Here is a 14,385-nt window from a genome sequence, read left to right as displayed (position 1 = left end):
AAAGCAGTTCTGGGGTGGGAAAAAAGTACCCCATAGAATCAGGCAGAGGACTGAGCCACTGCCACCTGCAACACCTTGTGGCCCAAACCGGCATCAGCTGATGCGAAGGTGTGTACTTGGTAGAATTTGGTGAAAGTGTGCGGAGAGACCAGGAAGCCCCGACAGAACGCGTGGAATGCGTAGTCCTGATGAAGGACCAAAATAGGAGAGTGACAGGAAAGACGCCAACTCAGAGACCCTTCTAATGGAAGTGATCGCGATGAGAAAGGCGACCTTCCACAAAAGGATGCGAAGAGAAGTGTCACGAAGAGGTTCGAACTGAGCTTCCCTCAAAGCCCCAAGCACCAGGTTGGTCCACAGGAGAAGTGGGAGACCTGAAAGGTGGTGCCACATGGGCCACGCCTTGCAGAAAGGTGCAGACATGAGAAATAGAAGCAGACTGCCATTGGAACAGAATAGAAAGAGCAGACACTTGACCCTTAACCCCTTAAGGACTCAGGGTTTTTCCACTTTTGTTTTTTCCTCCTTACCTTTTAAAAATCATAACCCTTTCAATTTTCCACCTAAAAATCCATATTATGGCTTATTTTTTGCGTCGCCAATTCTACTTTGCAGTGACATTAGTAATTTTACCCAAAAATGCACGGCGAAACGGAAAAAAAAAAACCATTGTGCGACAAAATCGGAAAAAAAAACGCAATTTTTTAACTTTTGGGGGCTTCCGTTTCTACGCAGTGAATATTTTGGTAAAAATTACACCTTATCATTATTCTGTAGGTCCATATGGTTAAAATGATACCCTACTTATATAGGTTTGATTTTGTCGCACTTCTGGAAAAAATCATAACTACATGCAGGAAAATTTATACGTTTAAAAATGTCATCTTCTGACCCCTATAACTTTTTTATTTTTCCACGTACAGGGCGGTATGAGGACTCATTTTTTGCGCCGTGATCTGAAGTTTTTATCGGTATGATTTTTGTTTTGATCGGACTTTTTGATCACTTTTTATTCCTTTTTTTTAATGGAATAAAAAGTGACCAAAATACGCTTTTTTGGACTTTGGAATTTTTTTGCGCGTACGCCATTGACTGTGCGGTTTAATTAATTATATATTTTTATAGTTCGGACATTTACGCACGCGGCGATACCACATGTTTGTTTATTTTTTTTTTTACACTGTTTTATTTTTTTTATGGGAAAAGGGATTCAAACTTTTATTAGGGAAGGGGTTAAATAACCTTTATTAACATAGGGACCTATAACACTGCACACACTGATCTCCTATGCTGATCACTGTCGTGTATTAACACGCCTGTGATCAGCATTATCGGCGCTTGACTGCTCCTGCCTGGATCTCAGGCACGGAGCAGTCATTCGTCGATCGGACACCGAGGAGGCAGGTAAGGGCCCTCCCGGTGTCCGGTCAGCTGTTCGGGACGCCGCGATTTCACCGCGGCGGTCCCGAACAGCCCGACTGAGCAGCCGGGTCACTTTCAGTTTCACTTTAGAAGCGGCGGTCAGCTTTGACCGCCGCTTCTAAAGGGTTAATACCGCACATCGCCGCGATCGGCGATGTGTGGTATTAGCCGCGGGTCCCGGCCGTTGATAAGCGCCGGGACGGACGCGATATGATGCAGGATCGCGGCACGATCCCGCTTCATATCGCGGGAGCCGGCGCAGGACGTAAATATACGTCCTGCGTCGTTAAGGGGTTACGAGAGCTGAGAGTCAAAAGCTGATCCAACCCGGATTGGAGAAAAGCAAGAAGTCCCAGAAAGGAAAACACGACCGGGCAAACGGACTGCGCCTCACACCACCTGAAATAAGCCTTCCAAATGCGGTGGTAAATTCTGGCAGAGGAGGGCTTTTGTGCTCGAAGCACGGTGCGAATCACCCCGGAGGAAAACCCGAGTCCTCAAAACCGCAGTTTCTACCGCCACGCTGTCAAATGCAGCGACAGTATATTGGGGTGGCAGAGAGGGCCCTGGGAGAGCAGATCAGGGTGAAGTGGAAGACGCAGCGGAACGTCGGCAACCAGTCGAATCACGTCTGCGTACCATGCGCGTCAGGGCCAGTCTGGAGCCACCAGAATGGTGGGAACGCCCTCCGCCTTGAGTTCCCGCAGAACCCTGGGCAGGATGGGGAGAGGTGAAAAAAGGTAAGGAAGACAGAAGGACGACCACTGAATGACCAGAGCATCCACCGCCAGAGCCAGAAGGTCTTGTGACTTCGCCACAAAACGGGGAACCCTGTTGTTGTGGCGAGACGCAAAGAGATCCACATCCGGGGTCCCCCAGAGATCGCAGATCTGTGCAAACACCTCTGAATGGAGAGACCATTCCCCCAGATCCGCCGAAGAGCGGCTGGGAAAGTCTGCTTCCCAATTCTCCACCCCCGGAATGTGGATCCCAGAGAGGGCGGGAACTCGAGCCTCGGCCCAGGTCAGAATCCTAGAGACCTCCTCCATCGCCGAGCGACTTCGTGTGCCACCTTGGCGATTGATGTATGCGACAGCCGCCGCGTTGTCTGATTGAACCCAGACCGGCTGTTCTTGAAGGAGGAAATCCCAGTGGAGGAGGCAAAGAAAGATGGCCCGGAGCTCCAGAAGATTGATGGGAAGGCAAGCTTCCGAAAGACAAGTGACCCTGGACCGTTAGGTCCCGAACCCCCCCCCCCCCCCCAGCCCTCACATCGGTCGTAACGATCTGCCAGTGGAGGGGGAGGAAGGACCACCCCTGAAGAAGGAGGGGAGAATGGAGCCACCAAAGGAGGGAGCGCCGAACAGCTGGGGGCAAAAGGATCCGCCGATCCCGGGATAACGGAGGAGACTTGTCCCACCTGGCCAAGATGGCCAGCTGGAGGGGGCGATAATGAAACTGGGCAAAGGGAACTGCTTCCATGGCAGCCACCATCCGGCCCAGAACACTCATGCAGAAACAAATTGGAATCAGAGAAGGACGTCGCAAGTGACGGACACCCTGCTGAAGAGAGCGCCGTTTGTCCAACGGAAGGCGAACACTGGCTGCTGCAGTGTCGAAAAGGAGACCCAGAAATATCAGAGACTGGGATGGGGACAGGTGAGACTTCTCTTGATTGATCACCCATCCCAAAGCGGACAGAGTCCGTAAAGAGAGATGAAGGCTCTCCAGGTTTTGGGACCGGGCCTTGATCAAAAGGTCGTCCAGGTAGGGGAGAACTGAGATGCCCAGAGTCTGAAGGATGGCAATCACCGCCGCCATGACCTTGATGAAGACCCTGGGAGCCGTAGCTAAACCAAAAAGGTAGAGCCACAAATTGAAAGTGACCCGCCGGGACAGCGAAACGTGGAGGTAGGCGTCCCGGATGCCCACCAATGAAAGAAACTCCCCCTGGTCTGTGGAGGCCACTATGGAGCGGCAAAACTCCATTCGAAAGTGACATAGACGCAAATGGCGGTTGAGTAACTCGAGGTCCAGAATGGGACGTACAGTGCCCTCCTTCTTGGGAACAATGAAGAGGTTCGAGTAGAACCCTGAAAAACGCTCCCCTGGTGGAACTTGCACTATCACTCCCTGAGATAGGAGTGTATTTAGAGCGTCCTGAAACGCTGCTGCCAAAGAAGAGGAACGAGGAGGGTGGGAGCAGAAGAAGCGATCTCTTGGGATGGAAGCAAATTCTATCCGATAACCCTCCAAAATGACCCAAGAGTCCTGAACCTGAGCTAGCCAAATGTCCCGGAAAAAGGACAGACGACCTCCCACCCGAGATGAAGATGCGGGTGGGGGCACCCCTTCAGGACGAGGAAGGCTTGCGGGAACCAGACTTGGCGGCGGTTTCCAGACTTCCAGGAAGTACGTGCATTGAAGGAAGGGGCTTTCCAAGCTTGGGAGGGCGCCTGTTTGGGAGGACGACCCGATGCAAATGGCTGAAAGGAAGTCCACTTCCAATAGGAATCGGAGTGACGAGACTTGTTCTGCGGAAGCAGAGAACTCTTACCCCCCGTAACTTCGGAGATAATTTCATCTAGCTGTTTCCCAAAGAGTCGGGAATCGGAAAAGGGCAACACTGTTAGTGATCTTTTTGAAGCCGCATCAGCATCCCATGCCTTCAGCCACATGGAGCGGCGAATGGCAACCAAATTACCTGAAGCAAAAGCAGTGCAACGAGGCTGCTGAGCAGATAAAATCACAGGACTGAGAGAGCTGGCGAGCAACATCCGCCAAGTCCTCCAGGGAAGCACCCGAAAGGATGCCCTGGTGAAGTTGGGATGCCCAAACCGAAACACGAAACAGCCTTGGCCACCCAAACGGAAGCAAAGGTGGGAAGCAAGTTCTTAATCTTCTTGTCAGCAGGATCCTTAAGTGATGCTGCATCTGCAAGAGGCAGAGTAGTGGATTTGGACAGGCGGGAGACTGGAGGATCAACCTTAGGCAGCACCGTCCACTTAGCAACAAGGTCCGGAGGAAAGGGAAACAGCATGAATCTTCTTGGTTCCCTGAAGGTTTCTGTCCGGGTGCTTTCAAGCCGCATCCAACACGGTGTCAAATTCCGCATGAGAACTGAAAGCCTTGGGAGAACGTAGAGATCGGCAAAAGGAAACTTCCGGATCAGGATCCGAAGTTCCTGGGTCCTCCAGACAAAAAGTGTCCCTGATGGCGGAAACCAACCCGTCCCCCATTTCACGCTGCAGAGTGGTCCTCATGATCCGAGGCGGATTCCGACCCATAATCCGCTATTTCCCCTGGGGAGTGGGAATATGCGGAGGTAGCCTTGGACAGAGCAGTATGAGACCTGAAACGAAGAGACGGAGACCTATGATTATGACCCGGAGAACGGCCCCTGAATAGGGGGTGCTGCCGGTTAACCGGGGAAGAGGAGAGAGACCTGCGGGAAGAATGTCTATCCCGAGTGCGTGACTCTAGAGAAGAGCCAGAGGCAACCACCTTAGAGCGCTTGTGAGCGCGTTGGAATAGGGGGTCAGGAGATACAGAACGGGACTCCCTGGGAGAAGCCCGCAGGGAAGACCGCTCCAAGGCAGAAGCCACAGATTTGGAGACCCTAGCCAGTTCAGAAATCGACTGAGTAAGGGAAGAAACACACTCTGGGGGAGGGACGAACTCCACGCATTCCAGGGGAACATCTTGAGCAGGCGGATTCAGTGGAAATTTGGGTCTTACAACTCACACAAGTATAACAGGTGACCAGGGTCGCGGTCGCCTGTCTGGGGTCGGACATAACTGCTAGTAAAAGTAGTCAGCAAAATGAAAATGGAGCAACCTCACCAGTTCTGTGTCCCTCTAGAAGAAGCCGGAGCAGAAGACAGGCTGGAGTGCTGGAGCTGAGGAGACCAGGAACAGCTGCGGTTCATGTAGCAGAAGAGACTGTCTCTGCCCAGGACAGCCCTCATTGGTGGAGAATGACCCCAAAGCTCACGCACCACACTGATAGGTACATCAGTGACTCCCTGGTGCGCGTGCAAACAGCCATTGGCCGGTCGTAAAAAAGCGGGGGGAGCTCCGCCGCGCGACAAAGCGCGGGTGGGGAGAAGCTCCGGCCTCCGCCATTGAAGTAACACAAGTGCCCCACTAGCTGTAAATGCCGGCTCACGAGAAATGAAAGACGCCAGGCGCACGAGAGCATCTGCGGCCAGCATCTCGAGTCCGGTGAAAACTAAAGTAAAGATGCCGGCCGCGTGATCGCAGCACAGCTGCCGGAGCTGCGGCCGGCACCCAGATAAAGCTGCCGCCATGTCCCCAAAGTAAGCAGTACCGGGGAGGCAGAAGGGGAGGGAGAGGAAACTGCCCCGCAAACCCCAGGGCCCCGGTACTGAGGAATAAATAGGCACCCGACACCACTAAAATAAAAAAGAAGAGAAGTCCCTTTCCCCCCCCCCCCCCCCCACTGGAGACCCCGAGATAAGGGGATCCCTAGAAATTGGTAGTAGAGGAAGGGGAGGAGACACATTTACTGTATGGAAATACCTCAATTGTGGATGCACTAACATTTTTTAGGAGCAGTAAGGGGGCACTAGGGTAGTGCACTGCAAAAAGGGATTAGAGTGGTACTTTTTCTGTGTAGGGGCACCATTACTCTGAGGAAGGCACGATAGGACACTGCTATTTTGTGCGGAGACAAAGGAGGCTATTGTTACTGTGTGAAGTACAAAGTACATGTCTGGGCATGCTGGGAGTTGGAGTTTTGCAACATCTTAAGTGGCACAGTTTGGAGACCACTATACAGTGGTCTCCAAACTGTGGCCCTCCAGATGTTGCAAAACTACAATTCCCAGCAACCAGCGATAGATATAAATCACACTTGGCAGTCAAATGAATTTTTTAATGCTTTTTCTTTAGTATTCAATTTTCATAGTACAACTATCGATCAGCAGATCACCAATTTCATATTCTTAAATAGATACAAAAGCTTTTCACCCAAAGTGCTCACTAAATACGCCCGACAGTCCTTGTTCAGCCGAACCGGATGAGCTTCACCCTTTCACAGGCATTCCGGAGCTGACCTTCCTTCCATCCTCTCACGAAGGGGTAGACAGGTGAGTAGTTGCCGGACACTTCCGATGTTTCGGAGGACACGCCCCCTTTCTCAAGTGACCCTATCGTGCACCCACCACCATTTACATAGTATTTCACATCTCGCGCGAACTCAGTTCTGTAAGGAGAGATTTCATATTACAATAGAAGCATAGGACTTAACTTCATAATTAAAATCAAACATTCTATGATAATTCATAGCTGCAATACTAAGATGTTATATCACCAGAATAACAAACCATTATACATTTTCAAACCGGGGAAACAGGGGTCACCAAGCCCGAAAATTACGCTGGATGGTTATTGAAGAAGTGGAAGGGAGTTCAGAAGAGAATATAAAAAGGAGGTTACTGCAAAGAAGTTTTTTGGATTGAAGCATTGAATTCATTGAACCAGGCTGGGCTCAATGAAATCTGTAAATTTTCGGTGTTCCTGTAAAATAACATCTGTAAAAGAAAGTAACAATTTTTTGGCATTGTTCCTAAGGGAAATTTAGAATGGTTTGTTATTCTGGTGATATAACATCTTAGTATTGCTGCTGTGAATCATAGAATGTTTGATTTTAATTATGAAGCGTCCTATGCTTCTATTTTAATATGGAATCTCTTGTTACAGAACGGAGTTCGCGCGAGATGTGAAATACTATGTAAATGGTGGTGGGTGCACGATAGTGTCACTTGAGAAAGGGGGCGTGTCCTCCGAAACGTCGGAAGTGTCCGACAACTACTCACCTGTCTACCCCTTTGTGAGAGGATGGAAGGAAGGTCAGTGAAAGGGTGAAACTCATCCGGTTCGGCTGAACAAGGACTGTCGGGCGTGTTTAGTGAGCACTTTGGGTGAAAAGCTTTTGTATCTATTTAAGAATATGAAATTGGTGATCTGCTGATCGATATTTGTCCTATGAAAATTGAATACTAAAGAAAAAGCAATAAGAAAATTCATTTGACTGCCAAGTGTGATTTATATCTATCGCTGGTTGCTATTGGAGATGGAGTGGAGCCTCCGTATAAGCCCGATCCTTGTATCCGGGTTCGCCCCTATAGCAAATTCCTCATTTAGGCCTCAAATGCGCATGGAGCTCTCTCACTTCGGAGCCCTGTCATATTTCAAGGCAACAACTTAGGGCCACATATGGGGTATTTCTGTACTTGGGAGAAATTGCACTACAAATGTTGGGGGGCTTTTTCTCCTTTTACCCTTTATGAAAAGGAAAAGTTGGGGGTTACACCAGCATGTTAGTGTAAAAAAATAAAAAATTTTACACTAACATGCTGGTGTTTCTCCATACTTTTCATTTTCACAAGAGGTAAAAGGAGAAAAAGACCCCCAAAATTTCTAACAAAATTTCTTCCGAGTACAGAAATACCCCATATGTGGACGTAAAATGCTCTACGGACGAACTACATGGCTCAGGAGTGAGAGAGCGCCATGTACATTTGAGTCCTAAATTGGGTGATAAGGCTCACTATACCCCTTGTTACCCCTCAAGGAACATAAGGGGTATAGTGAGCCTTAACACCCCACAGGCCTTTGACAAATTTTCGTTAAAGTTGGACATGAAAACTAAAAAAAAAAAAAAATTTTCCTGAAATGCTGGTGTTACCCCAAATTTTTCATTTTCACAAGGGGTAATAGGAAATAAGCCTCCCAAAATCTGTAACCCCATTTTTTGTGAGTATGGAAATACCCCATATGTGGATGTAAAGTGCTCTGCGGGCGAACTACAATGCTCAGAAGACAAGGAGCGCCATTGGGCTTTTGAAGAGAGAAATAGGCTGGAATTGAAGGTGGTGTGTGTTTACAAAGCCCCCATGGTGCCAGAACAGTGGACCCCCCCCCCCCACATGCGACCCCATTTTGGAAACTACACCCCTCACGGAATGTAATAAGGGGTGCAGTGAGCATTTACACCCCACAGGTGTCTGATAGATTTTTTGAACAGTTGTCCGTAAAATAGAAAAATTTTATTTTTCATTTGCACAGCCCACTGTTCCAAAGATCTGTCAAATGCCAGTGGGGTGTAAATGCTCACTGCACCCCTTATTAAATTCTGTGACAGGTGTAGTTTCCAAAATTGGGTCACATGTGGGGGAATCCACTCTTCTGGCACCACAGGGGGCTTTGTAAACCCACATAGCCCATGACTTCCATTCCAACCAAATTCTCTCTCCAAAAGCCCAATGGCGCTCCTTCTCTTCTGAGCATTGTAGTTCACACACAGAGCGCTTTACATCCACATATGGGGAATTTCCATATTCAGAAGAAATGGGGTTACAAATTTTTGGGGGCTTTTTCTCCTATTACCCCTTGTGAAAATGAAAAATTTGGGGTAACACCAGCATTTTATTGAAAATATATATATATATATATTTTTTACGTCCTAATTTAACGAAAGTTCATCAATCACCTGTGGGGTGTTAAGGCTCACTATGCACCTTGTTATGTTCTTTGAGGGGTTTAGTTTCAAAAATATTTTTTTTTTTTTTTTTTTTTTACTGTTCTGGCATCATGGGGGCTTCCTAAATGGAACATGCCCCCCAAAAACCATTTCAGCAAAATTCACTCTCCAAAAGCCCAATGTTGCTCCTTTCCTGCTGAGCCCTCTAGTGCACCCAGAGAGCACTTAACATCCACATATGAGGTATTTCCTTACTCGAGAGAAATGGGGTTACAAATTTTGGGGGGCATTTTCTCCTATTACTCCTTGTGAAAATGAAAAGCATTTTAGTGTTAAAAATCAAACTTTTCATTTTCAAGTTCCACTTTAACGAAAGTTTGTCAATCACCTGTGGGGTGTTAAAGGGGCACTCCGCACCCCTAGACATCTTATCCCCTATCCAAAAGATAGGGGATAAGATGTCAGATCGCTGGGGTCCCGCTGCTTGGGACCCCCGGGATCTCGGCTGCAGCACCCACCTGTACGGCTTCTACCTCACACCGGCAACGCTGGAGGCTTCGGATTCTGACCACAATGGCGGAAGAGCGTGATGTCACGACTCCGCCCCGTGTGACGTCACGACTCCGCCCCCTCAATGCAAGTCTATGGGAAGGGGTGTAATATAGGAAAAAGAGTCGCCACTTCTGTGGTGGGTGGTGCACGTGGAAGAAACAGGCATATAGAACAAAAAGTCCCGACACTCACCAAGTTGCAAGCCAATTTGCCTTTATTGTATGCGGGTAAACAGGACGCGTTTCGGCAAAGTCTCTGACAGCAGAGGAAGGCTTTGCCGAAACGCGTCCTGTTTACCCGCATACAATAAATGCAAATTGGCTTGCAACTTGGTGAGTGCTGGGACTTTTTGTTCTATATGGGAGGGGGTGTGACGGACCTCCCATAGACCTGTATTGAGGGGGCGGGGCGTGACGTCACACGTCAAAACCATTTCAGCAAAATTCGCTCTCCTAAATGCCATTGTCGCTCCTTCCATTCTGAGCACTCTAGTGCACCCACAAAGCACTTTACATCCACATGTGAGGTTTTTCCTTACTCAAGAGAAAATGAATTACAGGTTTTGGGGGGGCCTTTTTACCCCTTGTAAAAATGAGAAAAATGGGGCTACAATAACATTTTAGTGTAAAAAATTGAGATTTTGATTTTTCTCCTCCATTTTGCTGCTATTCCTGTGAAACACCTAAAGGGTTAACACACTTTTTGAATGTCATTGTGAATACTTTGAGGGGTGCAGTTTTCATAATGGGGTCCATTATAGGACATTTCTAACATAAAGACCCTCAAATTCACTTCTAAACTTAACTGGTCCCTGAAAAAGTCTGATTTTTAAATTTTCGGGAAAAATTTGATAATTGCTGCTATATTTTGAGGCCCTGTGATGTCTTCAAAAAGTAAAAACGTGTCAACTTTATGATGCAAACATAAAGTAGACATATTGTATATGTGAATCAATATATAATTTATTTTGAATGTCTATTTTCCTTACAAGCAGAGAGCTTCAAAGTTAGAAAAATGCTACATTTTCAAAATTTTCCTGAAATTTTGGAATTTTTCACCAAGAAATGATGCAAGTATCGACGTAAATTTACCACTAACATAAAGTAGAATATGTCACAAAAAAAATCTCGGAATCAAATTTATAAGTAAAAGCATCCCAGAGTTATTAATACATAAATGATAGAGGTCACTAGAGATGAGCGAACTTACAGTAAATTCGATTTGTCATGAACTTCTCGGCTCGGCAGTTGATGACTTTTCCTGCATAAATGAGTTCAGCTTTCAGGTGCTCCGGTGGGCTGGAAAAGGTGGATACAGTCCTAGGAGACTCTTTCCTAGGAATGTATCCACCTTTTCCAGCCCACCGGAGCACCTGAAGGCTGAACTAATTTACGCAGGATAAGTCATCAACTGCAGAGCCGAGAAGTTCATGATGAATCAAATTTACTGTAAGTTCGCTCATCTCTAAAGGTCACCTTTGCAAAAAATGTTCCCGTCCTTAGGGTTATAATGAGCTCCATCCTATAAGGGGTTACAGGAGATTTCACATGCAAAAAAACATATTCCCTGCCCACGGGATAGGGGATAAGTTTTAGGGCCACCAGGCCCTCTCCATATATCTCTATGGGAGAACCAAAGATAGCAAATTGCTCTCCCATAAAGATATATAGAGGAGGAGTGGTGACCCCTGCTTCGGGCGGGGGTCATTGACGCGCCGTTCCAGGGGAGAGCTGGGGCTCTAACAAGAAATCGCTGGAGGCTCCAGCGCTTGGACCCCTGCTATCTAAAACTAATGATAGGGGATATGTTTCTTTTCATGAAACTACTCCTTTAAGTAGATAACTTCAATTTTAAGGGCCTCTGAGACAGCAGCAGGCCTGGTATTGGGGGGAAACAGCAGGATGGTGCTATTAAAGGGGCAACAGGATGGGAGGATTGTGTGAGAGGTAGGGAATAGGCAAGGAGGGTGCTGAAAAACGAGGAACAAAGACGTGTGGGTAGTAAACTCTGCACAGACAAGTGGCTGGAAGAAGCTTTCTGGGCCTGATAGAGAGGAGAAGAGAAGGGAAAGTGGATGACTCCAGTCACTGAAGAGGTCACCTGACGACTGGATGTAACTGAGCTCTGAGAACTGATATTGTCTGCAGAGCATCTGTAGAATTAAATAAGCTGTTGTAAACATATGTTACCAAGTTTGGGAGCCCATTCAGGCTTCGGATGTGTTTTGCTGAACCCCTAACTATGATTTCCTTATATTGAATATTTCCAGACAGCTGTATGTTGCCTGCTCGGTGTGGATTTACAGGTCATAAGGACTTACTTGTGAGAAAGACAATATAGCTCCAGGGAACACCTTGAGGAAAGAAGTTGCCACCTAAAAGACAAAAGAAATTTAGGTAAAATATTTTGGAAGATATCTGTCATTATATTGAATAATTTCTCATTTTATCAAAGCAGCCATTCTGAAAAGCTCATATTTTCAAATATTTTCATACCTGCTAATACATTTGCCAAAGTATTTCACACTCCAAGTCAATTACCTAACACTCTTAGTGGCCGGACCCCCAAAGATTCAGACATATTTAATATATCCTAACCCTATTCCATAAAAATATATCTTTTGGGAAAAACCTTATTTAATTTGAAATATTATGTTACAGGACATATAGCTGTGATTTTTGTGAACTGTGGTTTTAAGTGGCTGGAAGGAGAATAACTGTGACATTGGGAACTGGGACTTGATTTGCCTACTGGGACTTGTTAATGATGTTGAGTCGGGTGCTCATAGGTGCCTTTTAATCTGGTTTCTCCTCTATTGTGCACGCAAGGTGGTGGTGATGACTTGAAAGGATACCTCCCCCTTCTCTCTCTAGGTGGGTTAGTTTAGAGAATAAGAACGTTCCGTTGTATCAGGCCCTGTATATCAGCCGTAAATGCCCAAAGAAATTTGATAAGATCTGGATGCCTTTGGCTCTCCTTGATGTCCCCACGGATTCTCCTGGGCAATACTTGGTGTGACTTCTTTGGTGTTGGTGAGGGGATTGGAAGCACCGGGGTATGAATGGTGTGTGAGTATGGTTGTTTGTTTGTCATTGTTGGGCCTATCTGCTCCAGGGGGTGCGGGGTGGGTGCCCCGATTCTGCCTGCTCAAATGATAACTGAGGCTTTTATGGATGGTTATCTGTACCATTTCTCATGCTGTTGGACACTTTGCCACCTGCTTTCTTTATAAACCCTTTTGAGCCTTGCTCCGTAACTAACTGGAGTATGTTTGTATTTTTTTTCAAAAATGCAAAATAAGTACTTAAACAAAAAAAATTAAATAATAATAATAATTATTATTATTATTGATAATCGAGGGTCAAACATACTCTTGAGATTGAGATATATGAGAGTGGGAGCTTTCCATTCCACCTGTCACGATGGAAAGCATTCTACATAGCAGTGTACAAAAGAAGAGAGCTGTCAATCTTGTCTGGGCAGAAATGGTCAGCACTTCATGTGACAAGAGTTCTATCTGACTATCCAAATGAAGACAAGAGAAAGACAAGCTTGACAATATTATTAAAGGGATATTTTCCTATTACTAAATGTTAGAACATTTAACTCCTCGGGTCTGGACTCACAGATCTGAAACAAAAAGATGTTCTTTCAGCAGTTCTCCTGCACAACAGCCCTACTACAGCCCTCCTGGCCACCTGCTGTGCAGGGAAGTACAAAACACAGCTCCATTCACATGAATCCGGCTGTGTAGTTCCTTGCACAGCAGGTGGCTGGGAGTGTTGCTGTGCAAAGAAAAATACAATTTGTGATGCAGGCTGTACCAGCTTTAGAAGGAACTAAACCCAGCGCTCTGCAGCCTCACATAACTAGGCAGTCTGCTGTGAGGATCCCTGTCTAAAATAATTCACCAACAACCCACAGTATTACTGCAGATAGCGTCATAGTGTATTGTTACATCACTGATTGAGAGAAGTCACTTTGTACTAGGGATCGACCAATATCTTTTTTTTTAGGGCCGATACCGATAATCGGTGGAGGTTAGGGCCGATAGCCGATAACTTATACCGATATTCCGGTATAAGTTATCGGCTATTTATGCCCCCCGCGACACCACTGCAGATCATTGATTTAAAGCGGGCGCTTTAAATCAATGCACTGCAGTGGCTTTTGCGGTGCCATAGGCCGCCGCCGCCACCACCCGCTTCTCTCCCCCTACCTGTCAGGGTGGTCCGGGCCATCCATCCTTCCTGTAGTGTCCGGCGGCATTCCGGGTGGAGGGTGAACCGGTCCGGGCTGTCCTTCTTCTCCGGGGGTCATCTTCTCCACTCCGGGCAGGCACCGGCCTAGTAACGCAGCATAGACGCCGCTGCGCAGTGACGCCTGTGCACAGCGACGCACCTGATGTCACGGCGTAGCGGCGTCTATGCAGTGTACTAGGCCGGAGCCTGCCCGGAGTGGAGAAGATGACCCCCGGAGAAGGACAGCCCGGACCGGTTCACCCTCCACCCGGAATGCCGCCGGACACTACAGGAAGGATGGAGGGCCCGGACCACCCCCCATTACGGGTAAGTTTAATTTTTTTTATTGACTCGGAGGGTGGGGGAGGGACCCGACTGGTATAGCGGTATGGGCAAAAATCCATGCCGGTATACCACCCAGCACTACAGTGGGGGGTGCGGTGGGTCGGGGGGCGATCGCGGTGCGGCGGGGCGGGGGGGGGAGGGGGTCGCGGGGTGTTTGCGGGGGGCGGGGCATTATCGGCAAGGTAATTGCCGATACCGATAGTGCCCAAAATCTTGATTATCGGCCGATAATATCGGCCATACCGATAATCGGTCGATACCTACTTTGTACACACTGGTTGAAAGCTGAAGAGATTTTTGAGACTGCTACACACATAA

The 14,385-nt window shown here is 47.4% G+C and overlaps 1 protein-coding gene across 2 annotated transcripts in view; it reads right to left on the bottom strand.

Moving 5' to 3' along the window:
- The window catches only part of TPCN1 (two pore segment channel 1), a 68,257-nt gene that overhangs the window by 16,941 nt on the left and 36,931 nt on the right, over nt 1–14,385 (bottom strand). For both annotated transcript variants that reach the window (XM_056528759.1, XM_056528758.1), the window contains exon 17: nt 11,802–11,855. In XM_056528759.1, the coding sequence (XP_056384734.1) occupies nt 11,802–11,855 (54 nt within the window). The remainder of the gene's footprint in view (nt 1–11,801; nt 11,856–14,385) is intronic.

Source organism: Hyla sarda, chromosome 1 (genome assembly GCF_029499605.1).
Source record: "Hyla sarda isolate aHylSar1 chromosome 1, aHylSar1.hap1, whole genome shotgun sequence".
NCBI lineage: Eukaryota > Metazoa > Chordata > Amphibia > Anura > Hylidae > Hyla > Hyla sarda.
Note: the sequence above shows the minus strand (reverse complement) of the source record. Positions and strands in the feature narration are given on the sequence as shown.